Source organism: Schistocerca nitens, chromosome 11 (genome assembly GCF_023898315.1).
Source record: "Schistocerca nitens isolate TAMUIC-IGC-003100 chromosome 11, iqSchNite1.1, whole genome shotgun sequence".
Classification (NCBI taxonomy): domain Eukaryota; kingdom Metazoa; phylum Arthropoda; class Insecta; order Orthoptera; family Acrididae; genus Schistocerca; species Schistocerca nitens.
The window spans coordinates 18938320-18964641 of NC_064624.1; the positions used below are offsets into that span (position 1 = coordinate 18938320).

At 43.2% G+C, this 26322-nt stretch overlaps 1 protein-coding gene across 7 annotated transcripts in view; it reads right to left on the bottom strand.

Annotated features, from left to right (window-relative positions):
• LOC126213167 (zinc finger protein 708-like) overlaps positions 1 to 26322 on the bottom strand; it is a 151007-nt gene that overhangs the window by 51854 nt on the left and 72831 nt on the right. For all 7 annotated transcript variants that reach the window (XM_049940789.1, XM_049940793.1, XM_049940792.1 and 4 more), the window contains one exon: positions 7037 to 7126. In XM_049940789.1, the coding sequence (XP_049796746.1) occupies positions 7037 to 7126 (90 nt within the window). The remainder of the gene's footprint in view (positions 1 to 7036; positions 7127 to 26322) is intronic.

Consider the following 26322-nt stretch of genomic DNA (forward strand, 5'->3'; position numbering starts at 1 on the left):
TTTGGCCAACAAGGCCTTTGTCAAAAATATACACACGCATGCGTGCTCGCACACACACACACACACACACACACACACACACACACACGAATGTGAGCAGGGTCTCTGGCAGCTGGAGCCAGACTGAGAGCAGCAGTGCATTAAGGGAGAGCCAACCAAGTGGTGGTAAGGAGGACACTGGTGTGTGGAGGGGGAGGGATTGCTGCATGGGGATGGGGGACAGTAAAGTGTTGCTGGGAGCATGCAGGGATGAGGTGGAGGGTAGGGTGCTAGGTGCAGTTGGGAGGTTAAACAGAGGGTGGGGATGAGAAGGGGCAGTAGAGGAAAAGGAGAGAAAGACAAAGACTGGGTGATTTGGTGGAATAGAGGGCTAAGTAGTGCTGGAATGGAAACAGGAAAGGGGCTACATGGGTAAGGATAATGATTAACGAAGGTTGAGGCCACGAGTGTTATGAAAATGTAGAATATATTGCAGGAAGAGTCCCCACCTGCGCAAGTCACAATAGCTGATGTTGGTGGGAGGTATGCAGATGGCACAGGCTGTGAAACAGTCATTGAAATGAAGAACATCGAGTTGGGCGGCACGCTAAGCAACAAGGTGGTCCAGTTCTTTCTTGCTACAGTTTCTCTGAGGCTATTCATGTAGATGGACAGCTTGTCAGTTGTCGTACCCAAATAGAATGTAGCACAGTGGTTGCAGCTTAACTTGTAGATCATCTGATTGGTTTCACAGGTAGCACTGACTTTGATGGCATGGGTGATGTTTGTATCCCAACTGAAGCAGGTAGTGGTGAGAGAATGTATGGGACAGGTCTTGCATCTAGGTCTATTACAGCGATAAGAGCCATGAGACAAGGGACTGAGAGAAGGGGTTGTGTATGGATGGATGAGGATGTTGTGTAGGTTCAGTGGGTGGGAGAATACCACTGAGGGAGGAGTGAGAAGGCTAGTGCATATGATATTTCTCATTTCAGGGCAGAGCAAGAGGTGGTCAAAGCCATGGCAGAGAATTTAATTCAGTTGCTCCATTCCTGGGTGGTACTGAGTCACAATGGAAATGCTCCTCTGTGGCTGGACAATGGAACTATGGAAGGCATGGAACATCTGTTTTTGTACAAGGTTGGGATGGTAATTACAATTTCCCAAGGCCTCAGTGAGACTCTTGGTATATTTTGAGGGGGACTGCTTGTCACTACAGATACGATGGGCATGGCTCGGTAGGCTGTATGGAAGGGAGTTCTTGGTATGGAATTGGTGGAAGCTGTCGAAGTGCAGGTATTGCTGGTGTTTAGTAAGTTTGATAGGGTTAGAGGTACTGATATAGCCATCTTTGAGGTGGAGGTCAACATCGAGGAATTTGATGGGTTGAGTAGGACTAGGTGAAGTGAATGGGGGAGAAGGTGTTGAGATTCTGGAGGAATGTGCATTGAGTGTCCTCACCCTTGATCCAGATCATGAACATGTTGCCAATGAATCTGAACCAGATGAGAGGTTTGGGATTCTGGGTGTTTAGGAAGGATTTCTCTAGATGGCCCATGAATAGGTTGGCATAGGATAGTGGCAAGCAGGTGCCTATAGTGATACTTCAGATTTTTTTGTAGGTAATATCTTCAAAGGAGAAGTAATTGTGGGTCAGGATAAAGCTGGCCATGGTGACAAGGAAGGAAGTCATTGGTTTGGAATACATCACGCACTGTGAAAGGTAGTGTTCAATAATGGTAAGACCATGGGCATTAGGGATATTAGCGTAAAGGGATATGGAATCAATAGTGACAAGCAGGGCACCGTGTGGTAAGGAAACAGGAACTTTGGAGAGGTGGTGGAGGACATGGATGGTATCTTTTATATAGGAGGGTAGTTGTGGATAATAGGCTGAAAGTGTTGGTCTATGAGGAGCAGAGATTCTCTCAGTAGGGGCACAATAACTGACCACAAAGGGCATCTGCGGTGGTTGGGTCTATGGACTTCAGGCAGCATGTAGAAGCAGTTCAAAACAGCAGTGGTGGAGCTTTTGTCAGCAGGTAATAATATATGGTTTGGATCAGTTTTTAGGTAGTGGATTGCGGATATTTCTGCAGATATAAGGTTAGTTTGCATGTTGAGGGATTTGGGGAATTATGGTGAGGCAAGGTTAGAGGTTAAGAAATTGTGGAGAATTAACAGGGGGTGATTCAGGGGCATTGTAGATGGACCACAGTTGGATGGAGAGGTGAACTGAGTCAAACAGGTCTCAACATTGGTCTTTGACTGTTTCTCACTGGCAGGGCTAGTGGCGAAAAAGTGTTTCTGCTGTAGGAACCAGGAGAAGGAAAGAAGATGGTAGAGGTGGTGACAGCGAAACTATTGCCCTCAAGGAACCAGAACAACATGCACAACGCACCTGAAAAAGCTCCCCAGCCTCCTGATTTCATACTACCTAAAGCCTTAGCCTGGCAGAAGTACAAGTCCTTTCCAAAGGCCTCACCATTCGCCTTACTCCCAAAAACAATCATGCAGGTCTTGTTAAAGTCCTTCTCTCCTTTTCCCAATTGCTACAATGGAAACACTTTCTAGCTTCCAACCCTACCAATCAGACTCAACCAAAGACCAATGCTGAACTCTGCCTGACTCAGTTCACTCTTCCATCCAACTGTCATCCACCACAACTTTCCCCAAATACCACCTGTTGACTTTCCGCAATTTCCTAACCTCAAACCTTGCCTCACAATCATTCCCTAAATCCCTAAACATGCAAAGAGATCTTACATATGCTGAAAGATCTGCAATCCACCACCTAAAAGCTTATCCCAATGTTATAATCCTACCTGCTGACAAAAGGCTCCATCACTGTTGGTTTGAATCGCAAGGATTACCTGGCAGAAGAACTCCGCCAGTGTTAGATTCACCCACCTACAATCCATGCCACTGTGACCTCATTCCAGAAATCCAGTAGGATCTCCCATCTCTCCTCTAATCCTTAGGCCCATCCCAGAACCTCTTGCGTGAGTCCATCTCTCTCCTCATCCCTATGACTCCCCACTCTCTGACCTACATGTCCTAAGTACATAAACCCAACCACTCAGGACACCGCATAGTAGCCGCTTACTAAGAGATTCTCTGCATTCATAGACTAACACCTTAAGCCTATTACCCGCAACTTACCCTCCTATATAAAACTCTCCACAGTTCCTGTTCCTTTAGCACACACAGCCCTGTTTGGCACTATTGTTGCCATCTCCCTTTCCACTAAAATCCCTAATGCCCACGGCATTACTGCTATTGAACACTACCTCTCACAATGCCTGACAGATTCCAAACCCCAACTACCTCCTTCCTAGTTGCCACAACCATCTATATTGTCACCCACAATTACTTCACCTTTGGAGGTGTTACTTAAAAACAAATCTGGGGTATCGCTATGGCACCTACATGGCACCATTCTATGCCAAACTGTTCATGGGCCACCTAGAGAAATTCTTCCTACACACCCAGAACCCCAAACCCCTCATCTGCTTCAGATTCATTGACAACATCTTCATGATCTGGATCAAGGGTGAGGACACACTATCCACATACCTCCAGAATCTCAACACCTTCTCTGCCATCCACTTCATCTGGTCCCACTCAACCCGTCAAGCCACCTTCTTTGATGTTCACCACCAACTCAAAGTACCTCTGTCCATATCAAATCTACCAACCAGCAGTGACACATCCATTCCAACAGCTGCCACCCATTCCATACCAAGAAGTTCCTCTCATAGAGGCTAGCCACCCATTCCATACCAAGAAGTTCCTCTCATAGAGGCTAGCCACCCATGGTGTCACATCTGTAGTGACACGCGGTCCATCTTGAAATATACTGAGGGTCTCATTGAGGCCTTTACAAATCGTAATTACCCTCCCAACCTTGTATAAAAACAAATCATCTGTGCCTTATCTTTCCAGTCACCAACACCTCCCAAAGTCCCATTGTCCAGAATCTCAACACCTTCTCTGCCATCCACTTCATCTGGTCCTACTCAACCCGTCAAGCCACCTTCTTTGATGTTGACCACCAACTCAAAGTACCTCTGTCCATATCAAACCTACCAACCAGCAGTGACACATCCATTCCAACAGCTGCCACCCATTCCATACCAAGAAGTTCCTCTCATAGAGGCTAGCCACCCATTCCATACCAAGAAGTTCCTCTCATAGAGGCTAGCCACCCATGGTGTCACATCTGTAGTGACACGCGGTCCATCTTGAAATATACTGAGGGTCTCATTGAGGCCTTTACAAATCGTAATTACCCTCCCAACCTTGTATAAAAACAAATCATCTGTGCCTTATCTTTCCAGTCACCAACACCTCCCAAAGACCCATTGTCCAGCCACAGAGGAGCATTCCCATCACGACTCAGTACTGCCAAGGACTGGTGCAACTGAAATACATTTTCTGCCAGGGTTTCAATTACCTTTTGTTGCACCCTGAAATGAGAGATATCCTAACCACTTTCCTTTTCACACTTCCCACTGTGGTAGTCCACCGCTCACTGAACCTACACAATATCCTCATACTTCCCTACACAATCCCTGCTCCCAATCCCTTGCCTCATGGCTCATATCCCTGCAATATACCAAGATGCAAGACCTGTCTCATATGTACTCCTACCATCACCTACTCCAGTCCAGTCACAAATCACCTATCCCATCGAAGGCAGGGCTACCTATGAAATCAATGAGGTGATCTACAAGCTAAGCTGCAGTCACTGTGCTGCATTGTATGTGGGCAGACAACCAACTAGCTGTTTGTCCACGTGAAATGGCCATCAACAAACTGTGGTCAAGGAACAGTTGGACCACCCTATTTCTCAGTACACTGCCCAACATGAAGTCCTTTGTTTCAGTGACTGCTGCACAGCCTGTGCCATCTGGATCTTTCCCACCAACATACCCTATGTTCCCGTAATCCTCGCGGCATCAACCTTCGTCAGTCATTATCCTTACCCATCTAGTTCCATCCCTGTTCCCATTCCAGCACTACACAGCCCTCTATTCCACCAAATCACCCAGTCTTTGTATTTCCCTTCTTTTCCGCTACTGCCCCCTCTCACCCCCACCCTCTGTCTAACTTCACAACTGAACCTAGCCACCCCTAATCTCCACCTTGGCTATCCACATTCCCAGCAGCACTTTACCATCCCCCACCACATACCCTGCAACCCCCCCTCCTTCTGCCCACCCCAGCCTCCCCCTTACCCTCACCCAGTCGTCTTTCCCATAATGCACTGCTGCTCAGTCTGGCTCCAACTGCCAGAGACTGTGGTCTTGTGTGTGTGAATTGTGTTTGTGTGTGTGTTGTCTATTTTTGACAGGGGCCTTGTTGGCTGATAGCTAACTTTCAGATAGTCTTTTTGTCGTGCCTTTCTGTGAATCAGCATCTCCACTATATGGTGAGTAGCACCTATCCCTTTCATAATATCGTTACATTCCATCCTACATTTTCCAGTGCAAGGTTTATGTTCTGTTATTTTGTATGAAAGACATCTGCAACAGCTTATCTGTCAATATAAGCTGTAAGTTATTAAAAAATATATGAAATGTGACATTTTCCATTCAGTTTAGATGCCTGATGGTTCTGTGTGTATGAAGCCCAGGATTCTTGCACTTCTGCTCATTTTCCTATTTGCATGTTACACAGGATTGTACAAAGCACTGTAAGAAGAGGTGCTGTGTGTGGCAGTAATGAGTAACTTCAACAATTCTTCTTCTTCTTTTACATACTTGGATTCTGCCCATCAGCTACAATTTTGACAGTGTATTTCTTTCAGTGTGTTTAAGGCAGATTTTGACATATCATCTTTGAGTATTTCCTTGTGCATTTAGTTATATTTCTTGAGAAGTTTATCATTATGACCATATACTTTACATCACATTACAGGAACAGTAATAATGCTCCAAAATTTTAGTTCACCAGGTAGAATATTTTGCTCTTCAAAAGAAAAGATATTAGCAAGCTCACAACACATGCAGAGAAGATAATTTTTCTTGTTAGCTCTGCCAGGGCTATATTTTACAGGTCACTTACTGCTTTCTCTGTGAAGAAATGCTAAATTTGACTTAATCAGGAAGGCAACGCAACAGTGGTTTTCACAGCTGTTGCCCATAACAAAAATAAGTTTAAATTAAGTTTATTGTGTGGTACCTACCCTTGTCATTCCATTAAAACCAACTAATACCCTTGAAGAGTAATATGAGTCCCTGTACTCGGTCTTTGTTAAACACCATCTCTTCAGGAATTACTGACCAAAGATTTTATGTCTTACGGTCTCAGGTGATTGCCATTGGAAGATAAAATGTAGGGCAGTTTCGACCCCCACACAAATAGCCTACACTTAGGGACTTCTTTTTCTATTTACATTGTGTATAGATGTTTCTTGAAGCTCCCATGGGCTGTCATTAAATTCATCATGAGTTTAATCTACCTTCTGTTCAACAGAAATGCTTACTAAATCCCAAATCTGAAAATTTTTGTATGACTGTCAAATCTATAACTACTACAGCACGTAAACAGAATTAGCCACATTTAATGTAGGTGAGAATTACTGTACCATCCTACATAAGGTATAATTTTCCGACACTTGAAAATTTTTTAGCATAAACTCACAAATCCGAATGAGCCTTTCGTAAGGTGTCTGATGTATTCCCCTGTTATGCATTAATCAGAAGTTATTGAAGGGAAGAGTCTTTCGCAACTTACTTGGTTTACAAGAACTTGCACTTGACTAAATGTGAACTTAAGGCTTTGCTCACACACATGTATTACAGAACATGATTGATATGAAAAAATTTCATAGAAAAGATGGTTACATATGCTGTTAAAAGTACTTTTCAGGTGTGATTCTCAACAGCCTGAAAATAATGTAATATAACCAGAGCAAAATAATACAACAATACTGGAAAATTAGTAATTGAAAATCAATGTTTATTTCACTGTAATGCATCTTTTACATTTTACAGTGAGGCAATGACATATTTTTCTCCACATGAAATATATATTTGATATTAATACTTACAATATTCTCAGTTTCTTCTGCTTCCAAATTTAGCTCCGGATCTTCCTTTATATGAGTGGGTACTGGTAGTACAAATGGAACTTCAACATGCTGAAAGCAAAAATCAAATACAATCTGTCGATAAGAACTGCTGAAACACTTCTATAAAGTAACATAACTCAATATTTTATTATGTACACCATCACACTTTTCAGTGATTGTCATCTCTCATGCTACTTGGTTGGTTTAATGGGCAAGGGACCAGACAATGAGGTCGTCAGTCCCTCATACCTGGAACAGTAAAACCAACAAAACTACATGCCAAAGAAGGGCCTAATGCACAAAACCTATGGAAAGAAAATGCCAAGGTCCACTTACGGTCAACAAAGCCAAGATAAATGAAGAAGAAAGAAGAAAAGGGGGGAAGTAAGAAAGGTGTGTGAGGTGCCCCATCCAAGAAGAAGCTGGAGGCCCCCAAAGGTAGAAAGTGGAATGGGGGACATAACTGCTGTCATTTACAAGAGGCACCCTACTGAACAATACCCAGAAAAGACTAGCAATACAGGCAGGGCAAGAGAAGCACAGAAAAACAGAAGACGAATACCAAGTAAAAAAACGCAAGGAGGGGGTAGAAGAGCAAAAGGGTGGGTAGGGGGAGGGCTGATGTGCACCAGAAAGGCCAGGCAGCTGCTGTCCATTCAGGTCAAAAAAAGTAACAGGGCATCCTGCTAAGCCCTCAATGAGGCGACAGCTAAGGTGCCCTCTGTGTGTGTGTTCGAGAGAGAGAGAGAGAGAGAGAGAGAGAGAGAGAGAGTGGTAAAAAGCTCATTTACAAATAAACCATAAAACCATGTCAGCCACAGAGACATCGTCTGCTAATACAGGGTTAGTAAATCAGGAAGAGCCTGCAACAGGGCAACCAGGTTAGGACAGTGCAGCAAAATGCTGACAACTATTATACAAGCACCACAATAAGAGTGGAGTGGATCCTTGTGCCAGAGGAGATGACTGTCAGCCAAGTATGGCTGATGCAGAGCCAGCAAAAGACAATAGAGTCCATGCAAGAAGCCCACATGGAGGACCTCCACAAATTTGTTGTCTCCTTTATCAGATGTAGTTCAGCAAATTTGGAGCATGCCATTCAATTTTTCAAATCTTAGAACTTTTCCGCATAATACTGATCAAAGGGTAAACTTTGGAATACCAGTCTCAAGAGGCAGTTTGCTGGTAGCCAGTTTGCCCAGCATGTCATTGATTTCATTCCCCGGAATACCAATGTGGCCCACGGGCCGGACAAACACCACCGACCATGCACATTGTTCAAGGGCAGAAAAGAAATTCTGGTTAGTCAGGTCCAAGGGATGGCGAGGGTAACACTGGTCAGAGATTACAAACTGCTCAAAGAGTCGCTATAGAAGAGGAAGGACTCACCAGTGCAGGTACAGATGTGCTCAAGAGCACAAGAGATGACTACCAACTCTGCATCTGGCAAAGAGTGGAGTTCATTACATCCCCACATGGACATAAGCAAAGCCAGTGTGACTGGCTACCAATCGAGCCATAAGTATAGACTACTTGAGAATCCTGACACACATCAAGAGTGGATAAAAGCCAGAGGCAGGGGACCTCAGGATGAGCTGAGTCTTTCGGACCTTGTAATAGGTCAAAACAGAGCTGCGGATGGGGGGTGCACCACAGAGATGTACGTGAGTGGGCCTGGAGAAGAGGTTGTAGAGGGGAAAGCTGGAGTTCAGAAAAAAGGGATCAGATGCAGATGAAAATCATAACTGCAGACCTGTGCCGCCATTCCAGGACGTGGATCTCTGTATCTGGAAAGAGAAGACAGTCATTTGGGTGATCCAAAGAGAAGCAGAAGCTTAACGCATAAGTGATCAATGGCTGCTGGTGTAGAACACACTATAGTAAAACCCCTGCCTTTGCTAGGAGGCTGGTCATGGGGCTAGTCCAAAATGCACCAGTTGCCAGTCATATCTCATAATGGTGTATTGTGTCCAGCATCTGTAACACTGAATGTGATGCCAGGCTGTATACAAGACCCTAATAATATAGATAGGACTGAACCAATACTGTGTAAAGCTGTACCAGAGTAGAGTGGTCTACACCCCAGTTAGTGTTGCTGAGGCAATGCACAGCACTAGAGTTGTGACCAACATGTCCACTTTAGTTGATGAAAATGGAGAAGCCACATCAACCAGGCATCAAAGACCAGTCTCAAGGAATGATGAGACTCCATCATATTGAGAGATGACAATCAATGTACAGACTCAGATTGGGAAACACTGTATGACAACAAAAGAAATGAGTACCGCAGGTTTTGTTGGACGAAAAAGTGAAACCACGAGTGAGAGCCCAAGATTGTGCTTAGTGTAGCTGCCTGCAGTCTGCATTCAGCAATTCCCATCACAGACGAATAAAAAAATCATCAGTATACAAATAGGATGACACCACAGGCCACCAGACCATCGATAGCCACTAAAATGAGAGGGACAATGAAAACAGAACCCTGTAGAACCAGATTCTCCTGCAGATTGGAGGTGCTACAGATGGTGCCCACTTGTCCTGGAAAGTGTGACATGGAAGAAAGTGTGAATAAAAATCGGGAGCAGACCACAGAGGCCCCACTCATGTAAGGTGGCAAGGACGTGTTGGCACCATCATAAGCCTTATGTAGATCGAAGAAGACTGCAACAAGGTGTTCGCAGCCTGCACAAGCTGTTTGGTTAGCAGACTCCAGATGGACTGAATTATCTGCAGCAGAGCGGCCTCAGTGGAAAGCACCCTGGGTCGAAGACAAAAGTCCTGGGATTCAAGGATCCAATACAGCCTTTGACTCACTATAAGTTCATATAATTTGAAGAGGACATTGGTTAAACTGATAGGACAATAATTATTCATCTGAAGAGGTGGTCTGCCAAATTTCAAAACTGGAATAACAACACTCACTCCAGAGACACACAGAAAGGGCAAGTATATGAGGTTAGCTATACACCAGTAAGTGTTGAAGCATTTGGTTGTGCACTGGGTTCAGTCCGGGAACTATGTCAGGGCACAGAGCAAAGTTGCTGGCAAATTCTCACTTGCTACATGAGACATTATAAGGCTCTGGAGGGGTATTAAAGTTAAAGGGAGTCATTCCAAATGGTGTTTGAGAAGACAGAAAGCAGGTGAACAGTGGACCAACACTGCCGCCTGGGTGAAATGCCAAGCAAAATGCTCAGTGGTAGAGTACGTACTGGCAAGGAAATCTTTCAGAGAAATTCCCCAGAGGATAGTGGCCAAAATGCTTCCACTTGGGAAGGCATCCAGGCAAGTAATGCTGAAGAAGAGGTAAGATGATCAGAAAATCATTGCAGTTTTACAAACCACTAAGAACTCCCCACTGAATGGAGTGGAGGATCCAGGCTATAAATGGAAAGATCAATGCTTGAAGAAATGTGTGCTGCACTAAAGTGTATGAGGGTTCCATGGTCGATAAGGCACAGAGCAGGCCCTGTCAGTATGTCTAAAGCAATCCTGCCCTGGCCAGTGGCTGCAGTAACCCCCTCCTCCCCTGTTCCACCACCATGCCCCGCCCCCCCCCCCCCCCCCCACAGACGGTTATGAGCATTGAAACTCCCAGGGAAAAGGAAGGGGAAGGAGCTTTCAAAGGAAGGAAAGAGGAGCAGGAAACATAGGAGGCCAGTCTGAGGGGAGGTTGCATAGCGTTACTATGGAATCTAAATGGATTCAAACGACCATCACTTCCAGTGCAGTATGAAGAGGAACCTAGGATCTAACAATGTCCATTTGTATCAACATACACACATGACCCAATGCTCACAAAGGGCTGACTTGACTCTGGTGAGCTTAGAAGCCATGAAGTCAGACTATAAGTGCCCATAGAACAAGATTCCTGAAATACAAGACAAGCTATGGAGTAGAGAGAAAAAAAGAGACTGCAGTTACAGAAAGTGGAGATAGTAACCACTGGAGGAAAATCGTTTAATCAGCCAGATGGATGTTGAACGGGCCAGTCAGTGTTCCTAACCGGCACGCATGGAGTGACTCATGAATGTACGATCAGACACTGATTAAAAGGGAGGGAGTGAGACCCCCCCTAGGATGTCTGGGAGGAGTAGCCTTGTCCTGAGACTTGCACATCTCCTCCTCCTCCTCCTTCAAAGGGCGAGAGAAAGTGTGGTCAGCAAGAAACCAAGTCACAGTAATATCAGGGTCTGACATAGAACAAGCAGCCTGGAGGCCCACAGAGCATGGTTCATAGAACAGGCAGCCTTGAGGCCCGCAGGGCGTTGGTCCCACATTTGACCTGAAGTAACAGGCTTCTTGGCCTGGAGATGCCAGGATGGGGTGTTCCTTGAGGAAGCCACATCCCTGGTAGGTGATAGAGTTCTTCCCAAGATGGGTCATACTATGGAAAAAGAATTTACAAAGAGAGGTAAAACCCCATGGGGGACCAGAAAAAGCCTAAAAAGCAGGCAAGTGGAAAAACAAGACCAAAAAAGAATAGTGAAACCAAGGGAATAACTGGGTTGTCATGAAGGGAAACACCAAGAGAGAAATGGGGCAGGAAGGGTAGAAGCTAGGATGGAAGGAGTAGATATGGGGAAGGGAATGCAGCCTGGGAAAGAAGAAAGGGTCGAATAGCTCAGGACCCCATGCATGCCACACACATAACCACAAAACAGCTCTGGGCTTCCTGGTGGGTTTCATCTCTCAGGCACAAAGGAATTTAGTAAAGCTAATTTGCTGGCCACATATTCTATTAACACATATCCCCACAAAGTCATTCATGTGCTACAGTTTCTCTGCTGACAATCTTAGTTTGTACACGTGTCTTTGTTGAGAATCTTAGTTCTATCTCCTCTTTAGTGCATTTCATGGCATTTACTGACCTTTAACTTCATGTGCTGACCTGACAATCTGCCTCCCATATGGGGCTGTTGATACAATTGCCTTCCTTTAAGCCCTTGAGTGGTCTGTTTTGGCATTGAGTAATGACCATTGTCATGGTATTACCTGCTACTTAGCCACCACTGCCATGGGGATTTAGCGCAAGCTGCTATCTGCTCCTGCACATGTAATTATTTATGTGCCTCTCAGTGCTTTCTTGCAGTGTAGCATAACCTGACACATTTTGGCAGACATTTCTCAAACCTAGTGATCATAATTTGGCATCAATTCGAGGCATGTGGCAGCACCCATATGTATTATGAAAATAAGCAGATTGCTATAGAATTATTTTGAGTCCCAGAAAGGATTTTATTGGAGGAGCTAATACATAAGCATTGTTCTTTTACATTTACTTATAAATCATTATTCATAGAGTACATTCAAAACAAGGTACTGCACACACTCCAACACTGAAATCTTTACAATAAACAAGTTTCTCCTCTTATTTTCTTTCCATTAATGTCTGGTTTTCTGCATCACTCTTGGCAGTGCTACATAATAGAGAATAATAGGGGTGTTGCTTACAGCGTGGTGACACAGGTCATGTGCAGTCTTCAAATGCAGTTGATATAGGTCACAGCATTTATATGATGGGTCTGCTCACAAAATGTGTAGCAAAGCCTCATAGGACATGACACTGAGTAGTGATATCTGAAGAATAAACTGAGTTATAAATTGTTTAAAACTATTTTTACCTCTGTTGGGCTTAAGTGAAATGATAGACAGTGGCTAATGGTACAGAGAACAGTGGCTTTGAATTTGTAAGAAATGCAATTAACTACTTGGAGCCAGAAGAAAGTAAAGGAAATTTTGAAAACATTCATATTAGTGAAAACAATAATGTATATTTGGCCACAACAATTCTGGTGATGCAACCCAAAGCTGCACACGGAGACATATTTGATTTCCTTTGAAGTTTAAATACAAAAAATCTATTGAGGAAATAATTCCCTACATGAGGTACACAGGATAAATTAACACATACAAAAATGAACTTTTTTATTTAATTTCAAAATATCATCACATGCTGAATGCCGCATAATGATAGAGAAACTCAAGACAGACTGGGTCAATAAGCGAATCACTGATGCATGCTAGCCTGACCTCCACAGTCAAACTAAACAAGTTTCAGATCAGACTCGTTCTACAACCATAATTACACATAATGAGTCAGCACTTGCAGTTAACAATATTCACCATGATACGGATTATGATGTATGAGGTAACTTCACGCAACAGAGAGAAGTGATTACTGAAGATGTGTTAATGTGCATTATTGACATTAATGACTTCCCTATTAATACTGATGGGCTTCTGGATTGCAGTAGCCAGGTCTGTCCACAGTTAAATAAAATGGATCTAGAGGAAAGTGAGGTTGCACAGATCCCACATTTTCATGTGAGTAGTATAAATATTGTAGCACCACCACTATTTTTTACTGCTACTGAGTGAAATAGCAACACCATCATGGTTGTTGCAGAGGGCCATTCCCATGGCTCACAGCAGACTGAACACCATTATGTCACATGCAGTAATGCCACCAGTCAATCTCCACATGGTGAGCTGAGCCAGGGGCAGCAGCACAGGAATGACCACAGCAAAAATGTAGAGTGGCAGCAGCAGCAGCAGCAGACTAGTTACTACACATCCAAACTACATTCATGCTCATTAATTAAGGATAATTGCAGATTGTGGTGCCACATAATGTGGCACTACACAAAACTGGCACTAATAGCATAGGCACATAGGGAACACACACTACACAAATCTGTATGTCCTAGGTATTGGTGGTAAGTTAAGAAAACCGTCCCGAAACACATGTGTTACAAAACGCCACTTTCCCGCGCATGTACCCCGACATCAATATGGGATACAATCACCATGCACACATACACAGGCTGCACAGCAGGTTGGCATACCCTGGATCAGGTGGTCGAGCAGCTGCTGGGGTATAGCCTCCCATTCTTGCACCAGTGCCTGTCGGAGCTCCTGAAGTGTCGTAGGGGTTTGAAGATGTGCAGCGATACGTCGACTGAGAACATCCCGGACGTGCTCGATGGGGTTTAGATCCAGAGAACAGGCAGGCCACTCCATTCGCCTGATATTTTCTCTTTCAAGGAACTGCTCCATGATGGCAGCTCGGTGGAGCCGTGCACTATCATCCATCAGGATGATGGTGGGACCCACTGTACCCCTGAAAAGGCAGACATACTGGTGCAAAATGACGTCCCGATACACCTGACCTGTAACAGCTCCCCTGTCAAAGACATGCAGGGGTGTACGTGCACCAGTCGTAATCCCATCCCACACCATCAAACCACGACCTCCATACAGATCCCTTTCAATGACATTAAGTGGTTGGTATCTGGTTCCTGGTTCATGCTGATGAAAACCCAGCGAGAATCACTGTTCAGACTATACCTGGACTCGTCCGTGAACATAAGCTGGGACCACTGTTCCAATGACCACGCACTGTGTTCTTGACACCAGGCTTTACAGGCTCTCCTGTGACCAGGGATCAGTGGAATGTACCTTGCAGGTTTCCGGGCACATAAACCATGTCTGTTGCATCGTCTGTACACTGTGTGTCTGGAGACAACTGTTCTAGTGGCTGCAGTAAGGTTCCCTGTGGTTGCGGTAAGGTCCTGAGCAAGGCTACCTGCAGTAGTCTGTGGCCATCTGCAGGCACTGATGGTGAGATATCGGCCTTCTTGTGGTGTTGTACACTATGGATGTCCCGTACTGTAGAGCCTGGACACATTTCCTGTCTGATGGAATTGTCGCCATAATCTTGAGATCACACTTTGCGGCACACAGAGGGTCCCTGCTATGACCTGCTGTGTTTGACCTGTCTCCAGTTGCCCTAGTATTCTACCCCTCATAACGTCATCAGTATGTGTTCTTTGAGCCATTTTCAACACAGTCACCATTAGCACGTCTGAAAGTGTCTGCACACTTACCCGCTGCACCGTACTCTGACATGCACCAATACACCTTCGCGTATGTGTACTGCTGTCAGCACCACCGTGCAATGACCGCAGGTCAAATGCACCGCATGGTCATACCCCGAGGTGATTTAAACCTGCAAACCACCCACCAGGGCATTGTTTCACCATTGTATCAGCATTATACTTAATTTATGAGCATGAGTGTATTTGGTTGGAAGCCGTGCTTTTACAAAACAAGTAGTGAGGACACTTACGAAGCCTTATAAGACAAATAATGAAATTAGAAAGTTCTACAATTATTTCAACAGATAATTTCATATAAGTAAAACTGTGGAGCCAAACTGTTTACATCTGGAATACATTAACTGTGGGAAGTCATATGGAATGCAGCATATTGAAGATGAAATGAAATGATCATATGGCCTTGTTGGCCAGGAGGCCCCTTGCGGGGAAGTTCGGCCACCGTATTGCAAGTCCTTTTTAGTTGACGCCACTTCAGCGACTTGCAAGTCAGTGATGATGAACACACAACACCCAGTCATCACGAGGTAGAGAAAATCCCTGACCCCACCGGGAATCGAACCCGGGAACCCGTGCGCAGGAAGCAAGAACGCTACCGCAAGACCACGAGCTGCAGACATATTGAACATGTGAGGGTATATCACAAAAGTGAATGACATAATTCTGACAGTGTGATGCATAATTTTACTGAGTTATAAACAGTCTATGGAACTTTGAATTGTAGTATTAATATGTGTGTGTTAGCTACACTGTCCTCAAACAGCAGTTATGCCAGTGTTGTAAGTCATAGTTATGTGAAGAAAAAGTTTAGGGTTATGCGACATCTTTGACAGTAAGAAGCTGCAGTGAACGAGACACCAAGAATAAATTTTGATGTGTAACTATGTGGCCTATGTGGTTTTACAGTGAGGAGACAGGGAGACAATAATGTACATGCATTCCAACACATAGTATTCTGTCAGAGTAACTACTGTCATCTAGTTTCATGTTGTCGCATGTGATCAGCAGGGAGCAGCACCTGCTGTTATGGAAGGCATTATGTCATACTATAATGTAGTGTGGTGGAACAGCAATTCTGGTCGATCGGCCACCACAGCTGAGTAGGGCAATGTCTGGTTGTATTCCTGCCTGGCCATCAGTGTGTTTGTTTACAGCCCTCCACCTGCCCCCTATTTCACTGCACCACAATGTATTGTGTGTATGGCATGTGCAGTTACAACATATAATTGCCATAATCTACATTATGAGCAGCTACAACATATTATTGCCATATTCTACATTATGAATAAGATGATTCCAGTGAATGTGTATGAAACCAGCAAAATGTGCACGATATTATGTGCATAAAGCACATAATTATGGCCTTCAAAGTGCTTCACAAGGATGTGTTTACCAGTGCTACACATTTATAAGGATATGTCATCAATGAACACATCACAAAATATATTTAATATACATTTCTCATTTTTCCTTATTCCATTTTGTTCTCTTGGCTTAGGACATATCTTAACACTGTACAAAGTTCAAATTTTAAATTTCTTTGAATTGTTTGTTGACAAGCTCTTTCTATGATCTTTTAACAGAAAACATGTTTCAATTTTAGTTACACAATAACTTTTTCGAATTTGCAGTTTTATAAGCTGCTTGTGTATAAATTTATGACACACTATTCACATTTAACAGTAGAATAAGGATAAGCCTTTAGCGTCATCATGAATGTATTAAAGATAAGGTGTAAATATTCAAACATCGCTTTTGTTCACACTTTCCTATTTTGACGACTCTGTATTTACTATGAGGCACTATGGTCAGAAATTATTGCTGTTATATGATGTTATGAATATGCTTTGATTTTATGGTTTTGAGGCATTATGGTCAGATAATGTACTGTTATAGGCTATCAGGAATATACTTTTTTTTCTTTTTTACACTCATATTTGGATACACTAATTATTTAAAATACTTTTTTATTTTGCCTTGCTTCATACCCTTCTGGCAATAATGGTTGAAGACATACATATTACATTGCATTAGGTTCTTGTTGCACAAAATGGTTAGATGCACACAAATGAGAAATGTAACACATTCTTGCTAATTGTTTATTTATTATGAATACCACTTTTCCATGCTGTATTATATGTGCTGTGCAGATTTACTGATGTTTTTGCGAAATTGTTTTCACCATTCTTACATTTTCTTACCATTCTGACACTGTAACAGGTTTATTTTGTTGGTTGTATTTACATAATTTTGTTACGTACCTCTGGATATTTGTGATGTTTTGACTGCACTTGGGTCTTTTTCTAATGATTTCTTTTTATATCAGTAATTTCATTTTCATTCATGTACATATGAAAAGATCTTTTTTCCATTTCTGGGGATATGTGGGACATAAATGTATACTTCAGATGTTCCACCAAGTATCAATTTGTTGAATGATGTACCTGTGAGTGTTTTCTATTGCATTAGTGTGAGAGTCCATTTCTCATTGTTTACCACCACAACAACAGGCCAGGAATTTGGTATGAATCTGCACAATGTGAGTGTGCAACAATATGTGGGAGAGTGAGAGGCTGCACGGAGTCATCAGGTATGTGCTTGTTCAATTCGTTTTGTATTTTGTGAGTATAGTAGTGGCAAATGGTTATGAGATGCAATAACTGTCATGACATATGCTGTGCAGAACAGGTAAATAAATGTAGTCTTTTTTCTACATTTGTTCAGTTTTGTGTGCACCTGCATCCTACAAAATAAAGTTTGTGAATCTGCTCCATAACAGAGCTCAAGCATATAATGCATATGAACATTGTCTACTTTCACTCTTTCCGACTCCTCATGTGGCACAATGAACCTTTTTCTTTAGGGTGTTATCTCTTCCCTAAAAATTTCTTTTCCTTTCACTACCCCGACCACAGCTGCCCACATCGGCCCACTTCTCATTTACTTTTTTGCCCACTTCTTCCTTTGCTTTCAATCAAATTTCTGACACCGAACTGTCAGCTTACCCCTGGAGTTCTTGTTTCATGACTAAAGCTTTCCCATCTTTGATAGCACAATTTCTGGTACATGCCATCAAGACCTAGGAAGTCACTTGTATCAACATGCATTCCCCAAACATTTTATATTAATGATACTCTTGTGCATTGTATCTGCTAGTATATTTTACTACATTGTTTGTAGAGCCATTCGTATTGGCTTGTTAGTTGGTGGGTTGGTGGTCTAGGGGTTAAACTGTGAAGTCACTAGTGACTTGGACAACAGGTAGTTCATCCGGAGTTAGTGATATCTGCCAGAAATGTGACTGTATGTTGAAAGTATCTAGGAGGGGTAAAACTGGAGCACTGAAGGCAATATTGTCACCACAGCTAAGAAATAGTTTATGGAGAAGTAAAAGTATATGGATCAGGTCCAATGTAGGTCAGAGCAGACAAATGGTCTCTCATGGCTCAGCCTGGTGAGAGAAACACCACCTGCTCTGACACCCAGCCAATCTCATTAAGAGTAAAAATATAAGGTGTACAACTTTGCTTCCACTGTTTGCCGATAGGTGGCGACAACAGTACGTAGGGGTCGAAAGAAACAGATCGCAGATGTCAGGCAGTTAACTTGGACCTCAGTCAACATAACCTCATTCAAACATTAGTTGATTTGTGTCTGCATCATAAAGTTGTTCTTGATTGAAAATGTCAGTTTACACGCCAAATTCTTGTTATTTGCGGGAGATGTTACTGTTTTGTTTCAATATGAAGAAAACAGCAGCTGAGTCTCATCGAATGCTCTCAAGTATGTATGGTAAGGATGCTATTAGTGAAAAAATGTGTCCTTAGTAGTTTCAACGTTTCAAAAATGGCGATTTTAACACAGTAGACCAGCATAGTAGTGAAAGACAGAATGTTTCTGACGATACAAATCTGGAGACATTGCTGAATGAAGACTCACATCAAACTCAAGAAGAATTCAAAATGGCTCTGAGCACTATGGGACTTAACATCTATGGTCATCAGTCCCATCAAGAAAAATTGGCACGATTAATGGGAGTGACACAGCAAGCCATTTCAAAACATCTCAAGGCTACGGGCATGATTCAGAAAGAAGGAGCTTTGGTCCTGTGTGAGCTGAAACCAAGTGACGTTGAATGGCATTTGTATGTTTGTGACCAGTTGCTTCAGAGGCAAAAATGGAAGGGATTCCGGCATTGCATTGTGATGGAGACGAAAAATGGGTTCATTACAATAATCCAATATGCAAAAAATCATGGGGATATCCCAGCCATGCTTCCACGTCGACGGCCAAATCGAATATTCATGGCTCCAAGATCATGCTCTGCGTCTGGTGGGACCAGCTCAGCGTTGTGTACTATGAGGTGTTAAAACCAAGTGAAACAATCACAGGTGATTGTTATCAAACCCAACTAATGCGTTTGAGCAGAGCATTAAAAAACAAATGGCCACAATACAGCAAGAGACATGATAAAGTGATTTTCCAGCATGACAGCGCGTGATCCCATGTTGCAAAAGAGGTCAAAATGTACTTGGAAACGTCAAAATGGGAAGTCCTACCCCACCCACCATATTCTCCAGACATTGCCCCCTCTGACTATCACCTGTTTAGATCAATGGCGCATGGTCTGGCTGACCAACACTTCCGATCTCATGAAGAAGTCACAAATTGGATCAATTTGTGGATCGCTTCAATACATGAACAATTTTTTTGACGTGGGATTCGTACAATGGCCGAAAGATGGGAGAAAGTAGTGGCCAGCGATGGAAAATATTTTGAATGATACATGTGTAACCAATTTGTTTCATTAAAGCCTCAAATGTTGGGGAAAAGCGGTGGAAGCAAAGTTGTACACCTTGTAGTTACAGAGTAAAAAAATGCCTTCTACCTGGGAGATTTGTAACAGTAAAAGTGGCATGGCTACAAAGAGAACACAATAATAAGACGACATGAGAGAAATAATATGGCAGCATGTGAATTCCCTCAGGGTTCTTCATCTGGTTGGAGATGCTCTATCAAAGCCACCTCACTCTTGATCCATTATACTCAAAGCATAAAAGAGGGGAACACACACAATTGTCAACAAATCCTACCACTAAAATGGAAGTAAGGTTGTGGCAGAAAAAGAAGCTTATCACATCTAAATGTAACAAACAAAGTGAAAGAGGGATGATGGAGGCAGCTGGCAAAGGAGGTAGTGTCAAGGATCTCCCAGACCCAGTATGCAGCAGGAGCTGCCCTAACCAACGTGCCCCTGCTTTGAAGGTAATTTTAAAATGTTACATAGGACAATAAAAAACACCTTCTAGGAGAAAACACAAAACTGGTTTAACTGTCTGTAAGTCATCCACTAATATTAAAGGGAAAGAATTTGGAAGACCATGCTTAGTATGGAGGGTTAGGAGAAAGAGGCATTTCACGATGATATGAGCTAATGACTGTAAAGCTCTGCAATCACAATGTCAGGACAGATTTTGACATAAAATGAAACTATAGGTTAGTCCGGCACGACTGATGCAGAAGTGACATAGAACAGTGGAATTTTTCCAGCAGGAACAGCAGGAGCAGGGTGATGCAGCAGTGGTCTCCGAGTGAGGAAATACATTTTTGAATCCACAAGCTGTGATCATCAAAGCAAATGTCAGTCATGTAACTGCTTCTTAGCAATATGGTCATCCTGTTCATTCCCTGGGATACCCACATGACTTTGGACCACAGGAAAGACAGCTGAGCATGCAGTATGACCAAAACCAGAGTGGTGGTCATGAATAACAGATAGCACAAGGTGACAAGGGTAATATCAATCAATGGCAATGAGACAGCTCATGGTCACTACAGATTAAAACACAATCAACGGGATCTGTTTAATAAAATGCAGGGCTCTATTAATGGCTATCAGCTCTGACATTAAAATAATAAATGTCTGTAACAACAGATGTTGTTCCTGACCAACATATATAATTGTGTATCCCATCCTACCCATGGTTTTAGAGCTGTCAGTATATACATCTACATCATTACTCTGCTATTCACAATAAAGTGTCTGGCAGAGGGTTCAATGAACCACCTTCAAGCTGTCCCTCTACCTTTCAACTCTCGGACAGCATGCAGGAAAAATGAGCACTTAAATTGTTCTGTGCAAGCCCTGATTTCTCTTATTATATTGTGATCATTATTTCTCCCAATCTGTCAGTCCCATCAGAAATACTCCAGAATAGTGTGGGCAAGCATGGTGTAAGCAGTTCCCTTAGTAGATCTGTTGCATCTTCCAAGTGTTCTGATAATGAATCACGATCTTTGGTTGGCACTACCCACATTATCTATGTGATCGTTCCAATTTATGGTATTTTTAATTGTAATGCCAAAGTATTTAGTTGAATTTACAGCTTTCAGATTTGTATGACTTATTGTGTAATCGAAATTTAGCGGACTTCTTTTAGTACTCATGTGAATAACTTCACACTTTTCTTTATTCAGCGTCAATTGCCACTTTTCACACCATACAGATACCTTATCTTAATAATTTTGCAATTCATTTCGGTCATCTCACGACTTTACAAGATGGTAAATGACAGCATCATCTGCAAACAATCTAAGATGGCTACTGAGATTGTCTCCTATATCGTTAATATAATCAGGAACAATAGAGGACCTATAACACTTCCTTGGGGAAGGCCGGATATCATTTCTGTTTTACTCAATGAATTTCCATCTATTACTATGAACGCTGACAGGAAATCACGAATCCAGTCGAACAACTGAGGTGATATTCAGTAGACACGAAGTTTGGTTAGAAGATGCTTGTGAGGAACGGTGTCGAAAGCACTCATTACTTCACGAGTATAAAGGGCTAGTTGTGTTTTGCAAGAATTATATTTTCTGAATCTATGCTGACTACATGTCAATAAATCGTTTTCTCCAAGGTACTTCATAATGAGATTTTCACTCTGCAGCAGAGTGTGCACCGATATGAAACTTCCTGGCAGATTAAAACTGTGTGCCGGATTGAGACTTGAACTTGGGACCTTTGCCTTTCAGGGCAAGTGCTCTACCATCTGAGCTACCCGAGCACGACTCATGACCCATTCTCACAACTTCAATTCTGCCAGTACCTTGTCTCCTACCTTCCAAAATTCACAGAAGCTCTTCTGTGCAGAAGAGCTTCTGTGAATTTTGGAAGGTAGGAGACGAGGTACTGGCAGAAGAAGTTGTGAGGATGGGTCGTGAGTCATGCTCGGGTAGCTCAGATGGTAGAGCACTTGCCAGTGAAAGGCAAAGGTCACGAGTTCAAGTCTCGGTCCGGCACACAGTCTTAATCTGCCAGGAAGGTTCATACTTCATAATGTTCGAATACAGTATATGTTCCAAAACCCTACCGCAATTTGACGTTAGTGATATGGGCATGTAATTCATCAGATTACTCCTACTTCCCTTTCTGAGTATTGGTGTGACTTGAGCAACTTTCAAGCTTTTAGGTACGGATCTTTCTGTGAGAGAGTGGTTGTATATAATTGCTAAATATGGAGCTATAGTATCAGCATATTATGAGAGGAACCTGACTCATATACAATTTGGCCTAGAAGCATTGCTTTTATTGATTTAAGCTGCTTTGTGACACGGAGGATATCTACTTCTATGTTTCTCATCTTGGCAGTTGTTCTTGATTGGAATTCAGGAATATGTACTTTGCCTTCTTTGGTGAAGGAGTTTCGGAAAATCGTGTTTAATAACTCTACTTTAGTGACACTATCATCAGTGACTTCAGCGTTGTTATCGCTCACTGAAGGTATTGATTGCATCTTGCCACTGGTGTGCTTCATGTATGACCAGAATCTCTTTGGGTTTTGCGACAGATTTTGAGACACAGTGTCATTGTGGAAATAACTGAAAGCATCTTGCATTCAAGTATGCGCTATATTTCGAACTACTGCAAAACTTTGCCAGTCTTGGGGATTTTGCATTCTTTTCAATTTGGCATGCTTTTTTTGCTGCTTCTGCAACAGCGATCTGACCCGTTTTGTCTACCATGAGGGGTCAGTACCATCCCTTTATTAATTTACGTGGTATATATCTCTCAATTGCTGTTGATACTATCTCTTTGAAATAATTCCACAACTTTTCTACACTTACATAATCAGATCGCAAGGAGTTCAGGCAGTCTCTTAAAACGTCATTAGGAGCACTTTTATCAGCTTTTCTTAAATAGATGTATTTTGCATCGCTTTTGGATGGTTGTAGGAGCATGTATTCAGCCTAGCAGCTACTGCCTTGTGGTCACTAATCCTTGTATTCGTCATGATACTCACTATTTGTCCAGGATTATTTGTTGCTAAGAGGTCAAGTATGCTTTCGCAACCATTTGCACTTCAAGTGTTCAAAATAATTTTCTGAGAAAGCATTCAGTAAAATTTCAGATAATGTTTTATACCTGCCACCGGCTTTAAATGTATAACTTTTTCAGGATATCGAGCGTAGATTAAATTCACCACCGACTATAACTGTATGAGTAGGGTTCCCATTTGAAATACAATACTGATCATTTCTACAACTAACTTACTGTGTTTTACCTGCCCCCTTTTAGACAGACTCCCTTTCTGTGGTTCCCTGAGGCTCTCTAACCTAAAAAACTGTCCAGTTCCTTCCACACAGCCCCCGCTACCTGTGTAGCTGCTTCCTGTGTATAGTGGACTCCTGATCTATTCAGCAGAACCTGGATACCCACTACCTGATGGCGCACGTGAAAGAATCTGCAGCCTACACGGTCACAGAACTGCCCGAGCCTCTGATTTGGACCTTCCACTCAGCTATGCACCAAGGAACCACAGTCTGTTCTATCGACGATGCTGCAGATGGTGACCTCTACCTTAATCTCACAAGCAAGACTGGCAGTCTTTACCATTTCCACTAGCCATCCAAAACCAGAGAGAATCTCCTCCGATCCAAGGCGACATACATCATTGGTACTGACATAAGCCACCACCTGCAGCTGGCTGCACCCTGTACTCTTCATGGTATCTGAAAGCAGCCTTTCCACATCCAGAATGACCTCCCCAAGTATGCACATGGAGTGCACACTGGCTTCCTTCCCCACGTTGGCAGCCATGTTCCTAAGAGGCTCCATTACACGCCTCACATTGGAGCTACCAACTACCAGCAAACTCACCCTCTGAACGTCCACACTTTGCCGGCTAAGAAGCTTCCTCTGGAACAGGGTGGATGACATCCTCCAGTTCAGAGACATCGTCAACCACAGGTAAAGCCCAAAACCTGTTAATCAAACGAACCGGGGAGGCCTTACAATCAGCCCCTCGGAAAGCTTTTTGTTGCCTGCCAAAATTTGGAATGATCTACCACTTGACCACGGGTGAGGGGTCAACCTCAGTGCAGGCAGTACCTGGGGCAGCCACAGCAGCAGACTGAATAGGAGACATGTGGGAAGTGCTAGACATCTCTCACATCCCTGTGTCCGACCCCCCACAGTGTTGCCCTGGCACAAGCCTCAAACTGTGTGACAGAAGCCAATGCAGCCTGAAGCTGTGAGTGAAGGGTCGCCAACTCAGCTCACATCTGTACACAGCAATCTCAGCTCCTCTCAGTTACTGCAGTCGCTCCCATTTGAAGTTTGTAAAAATATACAACAAACGAATGGTGTACTCGGCTTATTAGCAGCAGGAATTTGGAGTGCTCTCTCACTAACAGTCCAAACGACACTGGGCTACACTAACCAAAACAAACAAAAGCCTGTTGATCCGATGGTCAATATAAGGGTCGATAGCAACGGCAGTAAATTATGGTACATCTAAATCTACATACATAATCCACAAGCCACTGTACAGCTCATCGCAGAGGGTACCCTTTACCATTATTAATCATTTCCCTTCCCATTCCACTCACAAATAGAGCATACCTTACTTTCTTGGTCCTTACACAAAAGTATATTGGCAGCAGTAGAGTCTTTCTGCAGTCAGGTTCAAATGCCAGCTCTCTAAATTTTCTCAGTAGTGTTCCTCAAAAAGAATGTCATCTCTATAGTAGACAAGTAATACACGAAACTGATCCAAGGAACACTAATATCCATTTATTCATAATCCCCACATCCTACCCACAAGACAAAATAATCACACAGGATGTGTGATATAAGCAATACACAGAACATCTTATGTGGGCAGTACAAACTAAAAGAATATAGTGAGAGTGAATCAAAGCTGCTCTGCATATATATGGGCGTGAGTCACTGGTAGAGGTGCAGCAGAGATTGTGCCATTTGCATGCCTCCAATACTACAAGTGATCCCCAGTGGCTGGCCAGCACTGATAACAGTTGGCGGTTGATTTATGTACACATACGCAGTGACACTACACTCGGCGCACTTGTAGTAGGATACAGCACACCTCTCCTTCACATGAAGAAGGCACCCAGGTGATAGAGGAGACACTGGTGGTGAAATGAAAGACCCATTCATTGGATCGAGAGGGGCAGCAGTCATTGCTGACAGCAGGATGCTGGCCGGCCACCAGAACATAGGGTCAGAATGCATGGAGACACAGGTGTGTCTGAGGGTGGTGGGCCAAATGACAATACCGGGGAGGAGGGTGTCATTATCATTTCTGCTTCATCATCAGCAGCCAGTTTCCAGTGCGGAGGAGATGGGGGCTGGACCCACTAGCGACAATGGCTGAGGCAATGATGGCGAGGAGGTTGATGGAGATGGCCCAACTGGAACAGCACTAGTTTCTCTGCCTCACCATTTGACTGAGGGTGGAATGGCAGAGCCATAACATGACAAAACAATTGAAAGGTGTGAGAAACAAACTGGGGCCCATTATCAGAAATTAAGGTGCAAGCGAAACCCTCAATACAAAAACCCTCAGGAGCATATGAATCGGGACCTCAGCTGATGTTGACACATATCAGAGAATGTATGGGAACTGAGAAAATGTATCCACAACCAAGAGCCAATAGAATTAAAAAAGCGACCTGTAAAGTCCATATGAATGCGCCCCATGCCTGGCATGGAGTGAGCCAGGGGACAGAGAGATCCTGAGAGCTACCTGTTGTCAGGCACACTGCTCACAAGCTGCTACAAAACAAACTTAACCTTGAATCCCTGGCCAACAAGCATGTTTTCTAGCTAACTGTTTGGTGTGCTAAGCTGCCCAATGGCCCTGGTGGAGAAGGTCTAGAATCTCATGCCATAACAAAGTGGGAATGACTACTCAGGGAGAGAGGTCTCCCATGGACAACAGCAAAACACCATCAAAACAGAGGTGATACCATAAGGAAAAATACCTGCACAGGGAATCCTAAGCCCAACTCGGCGGTTTCCCTGGATAGCCCTGTTGAACAAACCGAACCACCTGCTGGAGA